This window comes from Gasterosteus aculeatus, chromosome 12, assembly GCF_964276395.1.
Source record: "Gasterosteus aculeatus chromosome 12, fGasAcu3.hap1.1, whole genome shotgun sequence".
NCBI lineage: Eukaryota > Metazoa > Chordata > Actinopteri > Perciformes > Gasterosteidae > Gasterosteus > Gasterosteus aculeatus.
The window spans coordinates 437039-453733 of record NC_135700.1 but is presented as its reverse complement, the minus strand read 5'-3'; the positions used below and the strand labels follow the sequence as shown (position 1 = coordinate 453733).

The 16695-nt window shown below is 43.9% G+C and overlaps 1 protein-coding gene across 6 annotated transcripts in view; it reads left to right on the top strand.

The window, feature by feature from the left end:
* adamts17 (ADAM metallopeptidase with thrombospondin type 1 motif, 17) overlaps positions 1–16695 on the top strand; it is a 69077-nt gene that overhangs the window by 16701 nt on the left and 35681 nt on the right. For all 6 annotated transcript variants that reach the window (XR_013451554.1, XR_013451553.1, XM_078085336.1 and 3 more), the window contains exons 6-9: positions 2871–3028; positions 9056–9099; positions 10240–10345; positions 14910–15050. Coding sequence is in view for 4 of the 6 variants with exons in the window: in XM_078085336.1 (XP_077941462.1) it covers positions 2871–3028; positions 9056–9099; positions 10240–10345; positions 14910–15050 (449 nt within the window). In the remaining 2 variants the exon portion in view is untranslated. The remainder of the gene's footprint in view (positions 1–2870; positions 3029–9055; positions 9100–10239; positions 10346–14909; positions 15051–16695) is intronic.

Below are 16695 nucleotides of genomic sequence, written 5' to 3'. Positions count from 1 at the left end.
TTGGTGGTTTGAGTCCCGGCTGCCCCATGTCTCAAGTCGAAGTGTCCCTGAGCAAGACACCTAACCCCTAATTGCTCACCGGGCAAAAATGTAAAAAGCCATGGATTCAAAGTGTAATGTAAGTCACTTTGGATGAAAGCGACAGCTAAATGTAATGTAATGTTTGGAGCTCCCGCCACTTTCCAGCGCTTGATGGATCAGGTACTAAAACCCCATCAAGAGTATGCATCGGCTTATATTGATGACGTTGTGATTCAGAGACCAGACTGGGAAAGTCACCTAGCTTGGGTGCAGAAGGTCCTGGAATCCCTCCGACAGGCCGGGTTGACAGCGAACCCAAAGAAATGCAAGTTGGCCTTCAGTGAGACAAATTACTTTGGGTACACCATCGGGCGGGGACTGGTCAAACCCAAGGAAGCAAAACTTTGGGCTATCCAAGACTGGCCAAAACAGAGTACGAAGAAGGAGGTGAGATCCTTTTTGGGCCTGGCCAATTACTATAGACAATTTATCCCTCTCTTTGCTATGGTAGTGATTTATCCAGAACCCTGACAAAAAACTCACAGAAGGTCACAAAAAATGGATTTAGCCTGTTTTGCACAAATCATTTGTTATACGGTGCATCCGCAAAGTATTCACAGCGCTTCACTTTTTCCACATTTTGTTATGTTACAGCCTTATTCCAAAATTGATTGAATTATCCTCAACATTCTACACACAACAACCCATAATGACAAAGTGAAAGCTGTTTTTTGCAAATTTTTGCAAATCTGTTAAAAATAAAGAATAAAAAATAACGTACATAAGGATTCACAGCCTTTGCGCAATACTTTGTTGAAGCAGCTTTGGCAGCAATTACAGCCTCAAGTCTTGTTGGGTATGATTCCACAAGCGTGGCACACCTATTTCTGGGCAGTTTCTCCCATTCTTCTTTGCAGAACCTCTCAAGTTCCATCAGGTTGGATGGGGAGCGTCGGTGCACAGCCATTTTCAGATCTCTCCAGAGATGTTCAATCGGGTTCAAGTCAGGGCTCTGACTGGGCCAGTCAAAGACATTCACAGAGTTGTGCCGAAGCCACTCCTTTGTTATCTTGGCTGTGTGCTTCGGGTCGTTGTCCTGTTGGAAGATGAACCGTCGCCCCAGTCTGAGGTCCAGAGCGCGTTGGAGCATGTTTTCATCGAGGATGTCTCTGTACATTGCTGCATTCATCTTTCCCTCAATCCTGACTAGTCTCCCAGTTCCTCCCGCTGAAAAACATCCCCACAGTATGATGCTGCCACCACCATGCTTCACTGTAGGGATGGTATTGGCCAGGTGATGAGCAGTGCCTGGTTTCCTCCAGACATGACGCTTGGCATTCAGGCCAAAGAGTTCAATCTTTGTTTCATTAGACCAGAGAATTTGGTTTCTCATGGTCTGAGAGTCCTTCAGGTGCTTTTTTGCAAACTCCAGGCGGGCTGTCATGTGCTTTTTACTGAGGAGTGGCTTCTGTCTGGCCACTCTACCAAACAGGCCGGATTTGTGGAGTGCTGCAGAGATGGTTCTCCTCTCTTCATAGAACAACGCCAAAGTTCTGTCAGAGTGACCATCGGGTTCCTGGTCACCTCCCTGACTAAGGCCCTTCTCCCCCGATCGCTCAGTCTGGCTGGGCGGCCAACTCTAAGAAGAGTCCTGGTGGTTCCAAACTTCTTCTTCCATTTCCGGATGATGGAGGCCACTGTGCTCATTGGGACTTCCAATGCTGCAGAAATCTTTCTGTCCCCTTCGCCAGATCGGTGCCTCGATACAATTCTGTCTCGGCGGTCTACAGATAATTCCTTGGACTTCATGGCTTGGTTTATGCTCTGATATGTCAACTGTGATACCTTATACAGACAGGTGTGTGCCTTTCTCAATCATGTCCAATCAACTGAATTTAGCACAGGTGGACTCCAATCAAGTTGTAGAAACATCTCAAGGATGATCAGTGGAAACAGGATGCACCTGAGCTAAATTTTGAGTGTCATGGCAAAGGCTGTGAATACTTATGTCCATGTTATGTTTTATTTTTCCGGCTGCACTGTACACACATCTAAACTTGAGTACATATACAAGTATACTTAACTTGGGCCGCGTATTTCCCCCTCCACCAAAATAAAACCACCAACATGATTTAAATACCTGTTTTCCTTATGGCTGTTTTGAGAAAGACTAATTGCTAAGCTAACAGGAGCTAGCTAAAGACAATGCCAATTTACAGGCAGTTTAACAAAAAGCGCTTAACGCTAAGCTGGTGGTGGTCCCTGTAATGTTTCAGCTAAAGCAACCATTGAAACGTAAAAATATTGACTAAAGCCTAAACTACTTTTCAGCAAAGAATTGTCTCTTTTATATCTATTCAACTTTTTTCAATATCACTGATTTCACTGGTTTCATGAGTGTTTCAGACCGTTTCTGAGATTTGTATGGGTGTGCATAGGCCAGGCTAGAGTGGAAACTGAAACTCTAGAATGGAGAGCACCTTCAGAATCTGGTTAAACAAATATGTCTAGTTCGCCCTCATTGCCACAATTTTCACTCTTTCTGCTTAATTTTCTATGAAATGATAGGGTGTTTTTGCAGGTTGTACCCATGTGGCTATGGAATCCAACAGATGAGCTGGAGGCGGTACCAAACTGAGGCAGCTGCCTTGTGGTTTTGCACAACTTTAATAGAAAAGCAAAAATGATACAGATACAATTGCTTCTTTGTCTATAAATGTATTATGTATTTTTTCTAATATCTTACTAATTAGCGTGTGTCTGTTGAAACCGTATGGGTCGTTAATAGGAGGGTTAAAGCAAAAAGAGACACAATTAACGAAGATATCTGCTCTGTATCTGTTCCTCAGGAACAGCTAAAGGTGGGCCATCATGGAGAGAGGTATCTGGAGAGCTTCTGCCATTGGCAGCATCAAGAATTTGGGAGGTTACGCTACCTTGGTACCGACCATTTCCCCGGTGGATGGGAAGACATCCCACCAGTGGACACTGCTGTGCTGGTCACCAGGTATATAGCCACCACTTTCTCTATCAGGCCAAGTGTGTCCAGTGCTGATTCTTTTTTGGCGCTGTTTTAACATCAGTGGATAATGCTATCTCTTAATTGTGGTGTGTTAGCAATCCAGTTCATAGTAATCCCGAGATTTTACTTTCATATGGTGCAATAGTTGAGCGGCACGGTGGTGTGGTGGTCAGCACTGTTGCCTCACAGCAAGAAGGTCCTGGGTTCGACTCCGCCCAGTGGCTTTTCTCTGTGTGGAGTCTGCATGTTGTCCCCGTGTCTGTGTGGGTTCTCTCCGGTACTCTGGCTTCCTCCCACAGTCCAAAGACATTCTCTGGGGAATGTGAGTGTGAATGGTTGTATGTCTCTGTGTAGCCCTGCGATTGGCTGGCGACCAGTCTAGGGTGATCCCTGTCTATCGCCCGAAGTTGGCTGGGATGGACTCCAGCCCCCCCCGCAACCCTGTGTGCAGGATAAGCGGTGTGCATAGTTCATATCGCAAAACAGACAGCTACTTGCTATCAAGCATTAATACAATATTTCATTACAAAATATCACGATACTTGACTGTATTAATCTTTTTTATTTTCCTAGCCACCATTTATTGGCGTGCATTAGCTTCTTATCACTCACTTGTCATGACATCTTGGATCTCGGGATTTCAAAAATCAAATATTCACTGAAACATTGAGCTTCAACTTTAAATTAAGGCTGTCAAAAGTTAACGAGTTAAATATTATTGCAATCAAATATTTTAACGTAATTACGCAACTTTGTTTACTGTCGGTATGCGTTGACCCCTGACCCCTGAAACTGCTGCGTGCTGTCAGTTAGATCGGAGAGACAGAGATGATAGTTGAAGATGGAGCGAGCTTTTTGCATTGGAAATAAAACAAACAGAGCCATGACTTACAGCAGAGAACTGTGCAGAGGCTCTGCCTCCATGCTGCTCAAATGCTCTCTGCATCTTTGGAAGCACATCAGGAACATTTATTGTTGAAATATGTTAGACATACAAGGAATTTGACCTGGAGGTTGTTGCATAACATTGGACAGTAAGACAATGATACAATGGACAACAAGATAAATAGCAAGAAACGTTCAATTTACAAACTTAAAATGTAACTATACCGTATAAAATAGAAGGCTATGGTTTAGGGGGATATAGAATAAAAAGAAGGTGTATCGCACCCGTCTATCTGGGTCTCTGCCTCTCCGGTAACCATCACGAGGAAATAAGCTTTTATGTTATCGACTCCCCTAATGCCCCTCTGGCCCTTGGCCATCCCTGCCATCCCCATATCGACTGGACAGGCATGAGAATTGTGGGCTGGAGCCCATCCTGTCTAACTGTCTCCGTCAAACCCAGACCCGGTTGCCCCCAGCCTCTGGATCTTTAGAGGAGTTTTCATACCTGGTGTTTTCACACCCCCGTGAGTACATAGATCTTAAGAATGTTTTTAGTAAATCCAGAGCGTCTTTGTTACCCCCCCCCCATCGCCTCTATGATTGGTGCATTACCTGGCACTTCTCCCCCCAGATGTTTACTCTATTCGCTGTCACGGCCTGAGACAGAGGCTATGAATAAGTACATCAGAGAGTCGCTCGCAGTCGCTCCTCCTATCTCCACGGTAACGACCTCCTTGACTCCCACCAGTCAGGCTCCAAGGCAGGCCATTCCACAGAGACTGCTGTCCTTGCTGTCTCAGAGCAACTCCACACTGCTAGAGCCGCCTCTCTCTCCTCTGTCCTCATCCTTCTGGACCTCTCTGCTACATTTGACACAGTACACCAAATCCTTATTTCCTCCCTTTAGGAACTTGGTGTCTCAGGCTCTGCTCTCTCCCTTCTCTCGTCCTACCTCGACGGCCGCACCTACCGGGTAACCTGGCGAGGATCTGTGTCGGAACCTTGTCCTCTTACTACGGGAGTTCCTCAGGGTTCCGTCCATGGTCCCCTTCTCTTCTCGCTCTACACCAACTCTCTCGGCGCTGTCATTCGCTTGCATGGCTTCTCCTACCACAGCTACGCAGATGACACACAACTAATTCTCTCCTTCCCTCACTCGGATCTCTGCCTGTCTGACTGACATCTCTCAGTGGATGTCCGTCCACCACCTGAAAATCAACCCCGACAAGACTGAACTACTTCTCTTTCCAGGAAAAGACTCTCCGACCCAGGACGTGACTGTCAACTTCGGCCACTTTGGTGTTAACGCCCACTTTAACCACTAGGAACCTCGGCGTCACAATCGACAGCCAACTCTCCCTGACTCCCAACATCACCGCGACAACACGATCCTGTAGATACACGCTCTACAACATCAGGAGAATACGTCCCCTTCTCACTCAGAAGGCAGCGCAGGTACTGATTCAGGCTCTTGTCATCTCCCGCCTGGACTACTGTAACTCTCTCCTGCAGGTCTCCTGCTACCACCATTCGACCTCTGCAGCTCATCCAGAATGCAGCAGCTCGACGGGTCTTTAACCTTCCGAAATTCTCCCTCACTACTCCACTCCTCCGCTCTCTTCACTGGTACCGGTGGCCGCCCGCATCCAGTTCAAAACATTGGTGCTCACGTACCATGCTGTGAATGGATCGGGTCCAACTTACATCCAGGACATGGTCAAACCCGACATCCCAACCCGCACTCTCTGCTCTGCATCTGCAAAACTGCTCGTTTCTCCTCACTGAGAGCAAAATACTCGACTAGATCACCACGCTTTGCTGTCCTGCTCCTAAATGGTGGAACGAGCTCTCTGAAGACATCAGGACCACAGAGAGCCTTCACATCTTCCGCCGCAAACTAAAGACACACCTCTTCAGACTCTACCTCGACTAAAGACTAACAAATTGTAGCACTTAAATTGTACTTGTAACGTCACTCATCTATAGCAAATTGTAAATTGGCTTATTTGAGGATATTGCACTTTTTTGTTTCTTGTTCTTCTGAGTTTGTATCCCTATGGTTTAATGCACTTATTGTAAGTCGCTTTGGATAAAGGCGTCAGCTAAATGACATGTAATGTAATGTAATGATTGCCATTTAGAAGGTCACCATCGTCGTCGTAGGCAGGTTGAATTTCTTCAGCTGCTCATCCCCACCAGAGATGAGTCCAATGAGGGTGGTGTCATCCACAAACTTCAGGGCCCGGTTTTTCAAAAGGTTTAATCCGGATAAAATATATCCGGATTTAGTAATCCTTTTTTTTGCGATCCGTGATCACGTAATCCATTTTCCTTTTGAGACAGTTTTTCAAAGCAACATCGGATTGGATCAATCTGATGCAGATAGGAACTTTTCAGGATCACCAAATCTGGATAACCAGTGCTCAAACAGGATAGGAAATCACAATGTAGAACTACAGATATGTAAAGAGCAACAAGTAGAATAGCCAGTCTGGGGTCAATATAAGTTTATTTTTATTTGAAATGAAAACACACACATTTAAAAAAAACTAAAAACAAGAAAAACCCCACTCCATCCTCTTCCAGTCCGCTCATCTGAGACCTACAACACAAATACTGTACATTGAGGATATTTCTAACAAGTTTCAAATATAGATGTATTGAATTAAAAAAAAGACTTAATCTCAAATACTCCACAATAATTTCAGACTTCCTCATCTGATGTGGAGAGACCAGCTTGTCTGAGCGTAGCCTTTAGGAGGCAGATCTCAAGTCTGGCCTTGGTTTGGTGCAGTTTGGTCAGAGTCAGTTGTTCCTCTGCCAGAACAAGCAAACAGGACGTGCAACAAGGGACACTAGACATTATTTCTGATTTGGATTTGTTTTGGATTTCAAAAATCAGTGATTGCCATTCTTTGTATTTTTTTGGTTATTCTGTAATCATTGCATGCATCACATGCAACAATGTATTGTTTTTGGTCAATTTTGACAGCTGTTTGGGGGATTATTCTATGAGGCCAAACTCTTTCTACTTTGCTGTAGGCCTATACTGAAAGGCTGAATATGTTAAAGCCTACCTAATCACTGTAGCCTGACGGATGAACAAATAAAATTAAAACCTTATGAATAAATAGGTTATCTTGTAAGATACTGCATTATCCAAATATAGTATTATTTGATACATTTTTAAAGTTTTCATTACATTTTGGGCATGAAATCCACGCTGAATCCACCCTTCTGATGGGATCAGTTAAATCTAGATTTCTTGGATCAAAATGATCCAAATCCTACAAAAAAGTTCTGAAAAACCCAAACTAAAGGTTTGATCCGGATCTAAACCAACACTGGGTTACGTGATCTAATCCGATTATGTAATATGTTTTTTCTTTTGAAAAATCCATTTTCAAGATTTGATCCAATCCGTTATCCAAAATCCTAGTGGATTACTTTTGAAAAACCGGGCCGAGAAGGGTAAAATAATCCCAAACAGCTGTCAAAATTGACCAAAAACAATACATTTTATTCTGTCACTTATTGATATATATATTCATCACAATCGAAAATAGTTTTGTTTTTAGAATATTTATTAGTGATGCATGCAATGATTACAGAATAACCAAAAAATGCAAAGAATGGCAATCACTGATTTTTGAAATCCAAAACAAATCCAAATCAGAAATAGTGTCTAACTATTGCGTCCCTTGTTGCACGTCCGGTTTGCTCGTTCTGGCAGAATGCAGGAGGTTGGTTAGGGTCTCCAAGGGGCTCAGGTGCATCATTGTCAGCACAGAGAGGGGCGTTGCGCTTGGTAGCGATGTTGTGCAGGACAATACAGGCAAGGGTTATGTTGCACGCTTTCTGTGGCTCCGCTCTCAGGTAGTTAAGGCATGCAAAGCGCCTCCTAAGAACTCCATTTAAACGCTCAATTGCACATCTTGCTCTGCAATGAGCAGTGTTGAAGCGTGCCTGCGCCAGTGTATTTGCTGTTAGAAAAGGAGTCATCAGCCATGGTAGGAGTGGGTAGGCGCTGTCTCCTAATATAATGCCATCGGGTCGGTTGGTTTGGAGGTCTCTATATAGAGCGCTCTCCCTCAGGATGCGTGCATCATGGACAGACCCAGGCCACTTGACAACGCAGTTGGTGATGATGAGGTCAGCATCACACACAAGTTGGACATTGATGCTGTGCCTCCCCTTTCTGTTTATAAACTCCCATTCATTCTCACAAGGTGCTTGTATACACACATGTGTGCAGTCGATTGCTCCAATAGTATTGGGCATATTCCCCAAAAGAAATCTGGTTGTCCTTCGGAAAAGAAACAAATTCATTGACCAGGCTGGCCAGTACGATTGACACATCTCTCACCACATCACACACAGCTGATTTCACCACTCCCATATAGTCACCAACACTTTGACAGAAAGTCCCACATGCATAAAATCTGAGAGCAATGAGGATCTGGTCTCTCCAGGTCTCTGGTCTCTTCCACATCAGAGGAGGAAGTCTGAAATTGTTGTGGAGTATTTGACATTAAGTCTTTTTTTTAATTCAATACATCTATACTTAAAACTTGTTATAAATATCCTCAATGTACAGTGTTTGTGTTGTAGGTCTCAGATGAGCGGACTGCTGGAAGAGGATGGAGTGGGTTTTTTCTTGAAAAGTTCCTATCCGGATCAGATTGATTTAATCCGATGTTGCTTTGAAAAACTGGCTCAAAAGTAAACTGGATTACGTGATCACGGATCGGAAAAAAAGGATTACTAAATCCGGATCAATTTTATCCGGATTAAACCTTTTGAAAAACCGGGCCCTGGTGATTTGAGGCCAATTTATAACATGTGTTATTATCAAAAGTGAAAGTTTGAAAGTGATTTCAACTCAAATATACAAGCTTGACTTAGAAACAGCCCCTCCTCAAGGTATCCAAAGATCTTCTTTGTGCAGCTGACTTGGGAGAGCACTCTCGCTCTTTCTCTGTTTTTGTCTCTTACTCTCTCTCGCTCTTACTCTCTCCCTCTCTCCCTCTCTCTAATTGGATAGTTTACGTTTCTAGTGTCTTTATTATTCATGAAAAAATGCATAACACCAGTACATCAGTTTTGTTTAACTTTCTCTTCCAGGACAGATTTCTGCGTTCATAAAGATGAACCCTGTGATACTGTGGGTGAGTACCCCCATGTGACTCACTCACTAACTAACTCCAGCCGACAAACTTTACTGTAGCAAATAGTTGACAACCTTAACGTGCCGGAGGATATCCAATTGAAATCCAATTCATTTTTAAATGCTTTACAGATCTGTAGGTCTAAAAAATAAATATATTTCAGTAAATAGTTTTCTGCCAAATATAGTTCAATATATGACCAGTAGTTAACATTTATTATCCCGGATGCGTTCTTGAGTTACACAGAATTTATTTGGTGCTTGAACTCAACAAGGGGATTTGACACCGAGCTGTGTTTGCCCTGAGCGGCAGCAATATACAAATCCCCAAAAGTGGGAAAGGCAACACAGCGAAGACGTCCTCTGTATGTCCGGGTGGTTTCAGGGTACCTACTTCCTCTTCTTGTTCTCCTTTTTTAACCATCCTTTTGTGATGGTGTCATCTTCTCCCAGACTCATCCCCCACAACGTCCACTGTACCCCCCCCCCCCCCCCCCCCCCCTCAGTGGGAACTGGGTTGCCTGGATGCTTGGTTTCACAAAGGGATTGTTACAATACCACAAATTATTAATTAAATAGCCTACAGCAAGATATGAATGAAAACAACATGGTGCCATCACACCATTGATTATACACGGCTATGTAATGCAGCCAAAGTACTTGGATTTTACTTTTGGCATCTTTTTTCCAAAAAGCCGAGGACGGTTGGCAAGAGCTTGTGCACGTGAGGCCCTGTCTCCTCTGCAATCAAGCAGTGTGAGCGTGCCACCTGCTTGCAGTCAATACCTATGTCTCAATTCAGTGGGCTGCATCCTTGTAGGACCCAGCCTTCGCTGTAGACCTGGGCTGGGTCCACCCAAGGACTGCATATGGTGAAATGAGACGTCTGGCCTACGGGGGTACTTCCTGCTTGCGTCATGAGCTCTACCTCCACCTGTTCTCATTGCCTGTGCTAAAAGCCTCAAAAGCGGAAGAACTTATAAAGTACATATAGAGAAGATAATTTTCTTCTTATTTCAGCTAAATTAAGTGTGGAAAAGAGTGGATTTTGTCAAAAAATACATATTCCTCACTTCAATTAAAGTTTTCCGTTCATGTAGCTGTTATTTATCAAACTCAGTATCATGTCACTGTGTTCCAGGTATTGCTTATTTAGGGGGTGTCTGCAGTGCCAAGAGGAAGTGTGCGTTAGCAGAAGACAATGGACTCAATTTGGCTTTCACCATTGCTCACGAGTTGGGACACAAGTAGGTAAAATAAACAGTAAAACCTACTGTATATTTCAAGTGTATTTTGACTGTGCAATATAATATCATACTGCTCGTCTATTGTCCATGTTTACGGTTGTGAGAATGCTCCAAGTGGGTTCATGGTTTACAAGTCCAACCAAGAAAACCTAGACGTGGGACATTACATCACAGGTCATTTATCCAAAGCGACTTACATTACACTTTAAAGCCATGGCTTTTTTCACATTTTGCCTGGGGAGCAATTAGGGGTTAGGTGTCTTGCTCAGGGACACTTCGACATGGGGCAGCCTGGAATCGAACCACCAACCTTGTGCTTCCCAGCACACCATCTCTAACCCCTGCGCCACGACAACCCCTATGGTATTGGTCCACCTTAAGGGTCAGCCCATCTTAAGTTTTCATTGAGTGTTTGACTGCTGGACTGTTTTTCTCCTAGTTTTGTCCACAAACAGTCAGTGCACCTGTACTCTGATGTTTGCTGTGACAACAAGGCCTGCCGATGGCCTGACAAGGGCCTTTGAGGTTATGGGCACATGTCTTGTGGAAGTCCTAATGCATCTTGAAAACAAAATTAACGGGCTAGATCAATGAAGAACGTTGTGCTTTGTAAGTTAACAAATGTGCCTGGAGAAGGGGACCTAAATTCCTCTCTGTGGGGAGAAATGAAACGGTGAGTTTAGTCCACAGCCTCAGTAAGCAGTGAGGCCAAGTCCAAGTCAAAGACCCCACCCCAGCCATGAGCATATTTGCTATAGTATTTTTGCTGGTCAAACAAGATCATTTATTTGCCCCATGCTCTGTCACTTAAACCTGCAGATAGAAGATTAGAAAATTCCCGGCTTTTTTAAGATGACATTCGTCTCCCTAACCGAAAACATCCAAAACCTAACAGGGCTTCTATCCGTGTTCTGCCCAAACTCTTTGGTCTATAGCAGGGGTCTTCAACAAACTGATGCCGAGATGGAGCAGGGACCCCCTATTCTACGGAGTTTGGTCCGCCATCTTTTATTTTTGAGCTTTGTGCTCTTTAGACGTGAGCATAAACGCGATCTGATTTGCTGGTGCCTGTGCTGTCGTATCAGTATGAAACTTGCTGTGAATAAACTGGTCCCCAGCTTGAGAGAGCTGCTGTGAGAAGTTGAATCTGTGCATTGAGGATTGAAAAATAACGTCTTCTCTATCAATTTATACATTCACATGTGTATTTAAAGACAATAAATACAATTCTGGACGAAAAAATAATAATAAATAAAAAAGATTTTTAAAATGGACTCATTAAAAAATGTTTGCGACCCCCCTGCAGTACCTCCGCGGACCCCCTGTTGAAGACCTCTGGCCTAAAGAAGGACCAATATGATGATTAGGCTCAATGTGCCACCTCTCAGCTTCCAACAGGCCCTGCTGTGCTGCTGAGTATCAAGGAGAAAGAGCCTCTCTAGGTTGGACATTGAATCCAGCCGGTTCGGACCCTGTCTAAACAGCGGCAACTGCAGACAGAATTTATGTTACACTCAAAGTAATTCGCTCAACACTACCCAGGACAACGCTACAATATTGAAAATCTTTTATGTTAAAGTTTGCAGTAGTGTCCAGCGCTTAAGACGCTGATTGTTTTGCATACTGGACAAGAACATAATCTGAATACACGAGAACCAGGGTTGGTCCGGAACCGACATACTTATTGCTGTATCTTACTTGATAAACTTCATAGAGAAGTAACACGAGGGATGATCAATACCATGACCGTCTTCCTGTAAAAGAACATTGCCTAAATGCCAAATCAATTTAGCTGACGCTTTTATCCAAAGCGAAGAAACAATTTCATCAAATAAGCAGCAGCGTTCGGATGCAAGAGTGAGAAGGAGTCAGTTGAAGGGAGAGCTGATAGAACAGAGGAGGGAGAGAGGGAGCGAATATTGCGACGAACCGTTACAGAGTTAGTTGAGAGTTGTTAGTTACTAGTTGTTAGTTATAGAGAGCGGATTAGAGTAGGAAATGACGAAGTGATCACACACATGAAGTGGAGTTACAGAGAGGTTAGTGGTAGAGCAGTTTCTAGTGAAGATGTAGTCAAGATGATTGCCAGCTTTGTGAGTAGGAGGAGAGGGACTGAGTGACAGAGCGAAAGAAGAAAGTAGGTGTAAGAGGTCAGATGACTTCTCTGTCTGGATGTTGAAGTCACCCAGGAGGATGAGTGGAGGTCCTGGCATCTACCTCCTTTTAAAGGGACTCCCCAAATGAGGCGCATTCAAGACAGGAGTGCGGCAAAGCAGAGCTTTGGCACAATCAAATTACTCCTGACACACAGTAGTGCAAAGGATTTGGCTGGGGGGGGCTTACAAATTTCTGCCGCGTCTCACACAGGGAGGGATAGATAGGGACAGATAGCAAATGCCACATGGCCCTGCCCCGCTCTTAGGTTACCACTGCGTTAACAAACTCGCATTTGAATAGAGTCAATGAAGCAGTCCCCAAAAGTCCAAATACTTCCCCTTAAGGCTCTGGCATGCTTCTGCAACTGCGGCTGCGGCTTTTCGCGCAGTTGTGTCGATGAACTCGTTTCAATTCATGGTTCTAAAAGGGTTTGCGCGTGTTGCAAAGCAATTCACTGTCAGAAAAATAGGTTGAGTAACATTTTTTGTCAAAGACGATCTAGAGAATGACGTCTTCATTTCCCCTCAAACTTTCACAAATTGAAGTTACATTACATGTCCCTTAGCTGACACTTTTATCCAAAGCGACTTATATTGCATTTTTAACCCATGGTTTTTTACATTAATTTTTTTGCCTGGGGAGCAATTAGGGTTAGGTGTCTTGCTCAGGGACACTATGACATGGGACATGGGGAAGCCAGCTCAAACCACCTACCTCGCGGCTCCCAGCGTACCCTCTCTACCCCAGCGCCATGACGACCCCGTTAGTTAGTGCCGACACAGGACTATTGTCAATACTGCCATACATGTTTGGGCGCAATCTATAATCTCAAAGCTTCTTAATACGGACTCAGTCGTCGGCAAAGTCCGTTTGAACATGCTCCAAACACAACTCCAACAACTATTTCACAGTCAGAAAATGTCGTATGCAAATTTAGGCTATGACTGAACATACTAACACCGAAGTTTTGTCAGAACAATCAAAAGACTGAAAAGGTTACACTCAGTGATCATAACATTAAAACAGGCAACATTAATACACCTGCTTTATTAAAGGACAGAGCTGGGATTTACTTCTGACGGAACTTCTTACTCCCTAAAGTCCATGTTTCTACTGGATTTCCTTTGGAGAATCACAGTCAAGTTACAGCTAACAAGAAGACTCTGTTTTGGTTCATGTCAGCTACTGCAACAGTCTTAGGCCACGCCCCGTAAATTGATTAACTCATAAAAGGTAAAAAAAAAAAGGTGACATAGTAACAAGGGAACAAACTGCACACAAACAGATTGTGACAAACCATGTTCGGCCTCTACACCACATTATGTGATGAACCTTAAAGGTTTTAACTAGATATAATGTTAATGCCCTGGCGGTGGCAAATTGCTTTGTTTTTTGGGGGGGATTTCCATCCATTCATCTTCAAACTGCTTATCCGTCATACAGGGTCTCAGGGGGGCTGGAGTCTATCCCAGCCAACTTCGGGCGAGAGACGGGGTTCACCCTGGACTGGTCGCCAGCCTCACTGCAGATTTTCCAAAAAAATTGAAGGGAATACTGTGGTTTGGAGGGGTCGACGTAGCGCAGGGGTAGGGAGGGTGCACCGGGAACCGAAAGTTTGGGTGTTCGAGCCCTGGCTACTCCATGTCCCATGTTCAAGTGTCCCTGAGCATGACACCTAAACCCTAATTGCTCCCTGGGCAAAAATGTAAAAAGCCATGGGTTAAAAATGCAATGTTAGTCGCTTTGGATAAAAGTATCAGCTAAATGACCTGTAATGTAATGTAGAGAACCTTATTTGTTTGCACAAAAAAAAATCAGAATTCATTTTGAAATTTTGCGCAATTAATCGCAGAAATTCATGCAATTGATCGTGATTCAAAATTGCAATCATTCCCCAGAACTAAAAATTATCTATTTTTCTCCTGGAACGTTAATAGGTATGAATGGTCTGAAGGTTATACCTTGTCATCAGTGTCTGAATGTGTGTGAAAAGTGGAAGTTAGACAAACACACTATCCATACTTTTAGCTGTCAGCCAAACATACTGCAAACTGTTATCCCCCCGCGAGCAGCAGAAGGGGTACTGGAGACGCGCTAAGGTGTATTACGCCTACCAGCCCCTACTGGCCAAGGAGTGGTTAACGAAAGGTGTTACAAGAAAGTGTGAGTCAGTACAACTACAAGGTTCTTGAGCGGGCCACATGATTGACTATGATGCAGATTGCTGCAGCAAAATAAGATATTAGCTGTGGACACACAAAGAGGTCCACACTCATTCACAGACCTAGTTGCAGAATCATTCACAAACACATTGATGCACAAAATAGAAACAAAGGCAGTCCTTTGTTTACGAGCCAGCTTCACTACCCTTTGACGCAGTGTCTATGTATTGATGTCCTTGTTTTAGCATGGGTATGAGCCATGATGACGATCACGCCACCTGCACCAGTCATTCCCACATCATGTCTGGTGAATGGATTAAAGGTAGAAACCCCAGTGACCTGTCCTGGTCCTCCTGCAGCCGCACTGACCTGGAGAACTTCCTCAGGTGAGATACAACTAAATGAACCTTTTGTTTAAGATTGACTGTATATCACCATTGGTGAACGCTTTTCCATTGTTTCTGACAGTGGTTTGTGTAAATAACCAAAGGAAATTGTGGTGTGCCAAGATCTTAGGCTCTGCCAAACAAAAATGTTTATTCAATTATTTTATTATATATAATATACCAATGTGTTGAGGGGACTAAATGGTAAACATGTAGATAATGCTGATTTCTATCTAAAACTGTTTAGTGAAAAAAATGTTATCATCATTAGACACCAAATTTCAAAAGGAAAGGAAAAAGTGGAGAAGAGCGATTGAGATAGTACAGACAAAGAGTAAGGGATGACCCAGTGAAACACCAAGAATATTTAAGGAAGGAAATAGCTGAAATGTATCTGCTCTTTCCTAGTGATTCAGCCAAGGAAAAGGAATGTCATGAAATTGTGAAAGAAAAGACCGCATAAGCACAGAGCGTTGGTGAAAAGACACAACGAAATGGAGACATTTTGCAGGGATTCCACACCACCTAGCACTTACACATGCACCAAATGAAAACATAATACAAGTCTGTCAGCTATAAAGAGACAATGGCATTCAGAAGAACTGTCTCAGATAGTGCTCAGAAAATACAAACTCAGAAAAACAGGAGGTAGCGCCCGCAAAGACCGTAGACAAGCCACAGCCGAGGTTCACCTACTGTATCAGAGAACTGGTAATAAAAAGACCACGGACATAGTCAAAATGTTCTTATGTCAGTGGGGGAGAATCAAACTAGTTAATGTTGGAGACGCCTCCTCTCAAGTTGTCCTTTTCGCTTTCCTGCGGGACAAAACCTTTTTGGTTGTCCCAAACATCAACAGTTTGTGTTTGCAAACTGCATGACAACTCCCATGGCGCAGGGAGGGTGCACCAGGAACTGCAAGGTTGGCGGGTCGAAACTTTGCTGTCCCATGTCGAACAGTCCCTGAGCAAGACACCCAACCCTGTGACTGCTCCCCGGGCAGCCCTTAGCGCTGCACACTACTGTGTGGGATGGGCGATCCACAGAGATGTGAGGGCAGCCGAGAGCACCTTTTGGAAGATCTTGAGAGGGAAGTGAAAGTCAAAGTGTACAAGCACCTCTTCAACATCCATCACAGTACACACAGCTACAACTCCTGCACTGATCCCTGAAAGCAGACAAGGCTATTCTTTACATTGACTATGCAAAAAACTGGTAGCTAAGTAGGTGAAGCAAGTCCATTTTGGAGCATCCCACAATCAGACTGCTGTGGTGTGCACCACAGATTACATTCGGTGCCTTGCCACCTTCCATGAAGCATGATCCTCTTGCCATTTGGGCTCATCTTGAACCAGTTCTTCGGTTCCTGAAGGAGAACAATCCAAGGATCCAAAAGCTTTTCTTCGTCAGTGATGGGCCAACTATGCAATATAGAGGAAAGAAGAAATTCTATCTCTTGAGCACCATTCATTTCCAGATGGGATTTACCGCTGTAAACTGGACTTTGTTGGAAGCTGGTCACAGAAAAAGATGTGCCGACGGCGTCGGAGCCACCATGAACAGAACTGCTGATTCACAGATAGCCAGAGGTACTGACACACCCACAGTAAAAGCCATCTATGACAGGGGTTCTTAACCTTTTTGA